The 1,557-nt window shown below is 39.9% G+C and overlaps 1 protein-coding gene across 1 annotated transcript in view; it reads left to right on the forward strand.

The window, feature by feature from the left end:
* PBRM1 (polybromo 1) overlaps positions 1 to 1,557 on the forward strand; it is a 116,379-nt gene that overhangs the window by 40,884 nt on the left and 73,938 nt on the right. Inside the window, exon 12 of the mRNA XM_008572572.1 lies at positions 262 to 475. Within this exon, the coding sequence (XP_008570794.1) occupies positions 262 to 475 (214 nt within the window). The remainder of the gene's footprint in view (positions 1 to 261; positions 476 to 1,557) is intronic.

The following is a 1,557-nucleotide window of genomic DNA, read 5'->3' on the forward strand; positions in this document are numbered from 1 at the left end:
CAGCCTTTTAAAAACCAATGTAACTTTTCCTAGTTAACATTCTATTTCTATGTAATATTTCTCTAAACATGGAATCATATTAAGCATTTTTAATATCTTTTCATTTTTACTGAAGGTTGAAGACTATTTTTAAATAATCATTCTCAATTATATATTGTGGAAGGTTGTTGAAAGCTTTAAAGTATGGTTTGTTTGTTTGTTTGTTTGTTTCTTTCTTTCTTTTTTTCTTTCCCTTACAAATACCTTTTTTTGTCTTTCCAGCTACACGTTATGAAGAAGGAGAGTCAGAAGCAGAGAGTATCACTTCCTTTATGGATGTTTCAAATCCTTTTTATCAACTTTATGACACAGTCAGGAGCTGTCGAAACAACCAAGGGCAGCTAATAGCCGAGCCTTTTTTCCATTTGCCTTCAAAGAAAAAATACCCTGATTATTATCAGCAAATTAAAATGCCTATATCACTACAACAGATCAGGTAAGATGTCTTGTACATAGATTCCTCCGTATAAATCTGGTTTATTGTGGTTAAGCCTGCAAGTATATATTCCGTCCTAAAGTGGACAAGGATATTAAAGATAAAAATGTTTTTTACCTCACAATTTAACTGTTCATTTATGTTATTATTGAGAAAAGTACAAAAATCTTTCTGCCTACACCTTTCATTATTACTTTGTGACAATTTGTCTGTTTTTAAATTCTGTATCTACTGTCGAACCCTCAGAATAAGCAGAGTCAGTTCTTGGAGAATTAATTAACAGAAACTATACCTGAAAGATGGTTCATCTTGGCTTCCTTTTTCTGTTTAGAAAATGTTAAAGTGGGCCGGCCCGGTGGCGCACTGCTACAATGCGCCGCTTGGGAGCGCGGCAACGCTCCCGCTGAGGGTTCGGATCCCACATACAGACCGGCCGCTCACTGGCTGAGCGAGGGGCGGGCGCAACACCGAGGGCTGCGATCCCGATGCCGGTCCCCTCCCGGTACGGGCGCGACACTGAGGGTTGCGATCCGTTGCCGGTCACGAAAAAAGAGAAAAAAAAAAAAAGAAAGAAAATGTTAAAGTGATCATTGGGAATTCATCCAGAGTACTTAAACCACCACAGTATCATTAAAAATGGTAGAAAATCTGAACAATAACAAAGCAACCCAATTCAAAAATGGGCAAAGGACTTGAATGGACATTTCTCCAAAGAAGATATACAAATGGCCAATACATATGTGAAAAGATGCTCAACATCACTCATCATTAGGGAAATCTACATAAAAACTATAGTGAGATACCACTTCGTACCTGTTAGGATAGTTACTATCAACAAATCAAAAAATAACAAGTGTTGGCTAGGATGTGAAGAAATTGGAACCCTTGTGTACTGTTGGTGGAAATGTAAAATGGTAGAGCTGCTGTGGAAAACAACATGACAGTTCCTCAAAAAATTAATCATAGGGGCCGGCCTGGTGGTGCACTGGATAAGTGCGCCGCTTGGGAAGCGCGGCGGCGCTCCCGCCCGAGGGTTCGGATCCCACATACAGACCGGTTCCCGCTCACTGGCTGAGCGAGGG

This window comes from Galeopterus variegatus, unplaced genomic scaffold (assembly GCF_000696425.1).
Source record: "Galeopterus variegatus unplaced genomic scaffold, G_variegatus-3.0.2 Scaffold806, whole genome shotgun sequence".
Classification (NCBI taxonomy): Eukaryota; Metazoa; Chordata; class Mammalia; order Dermoptera; family Cynocephalidae; genus Galeopterus; species Galeopterus variegatus.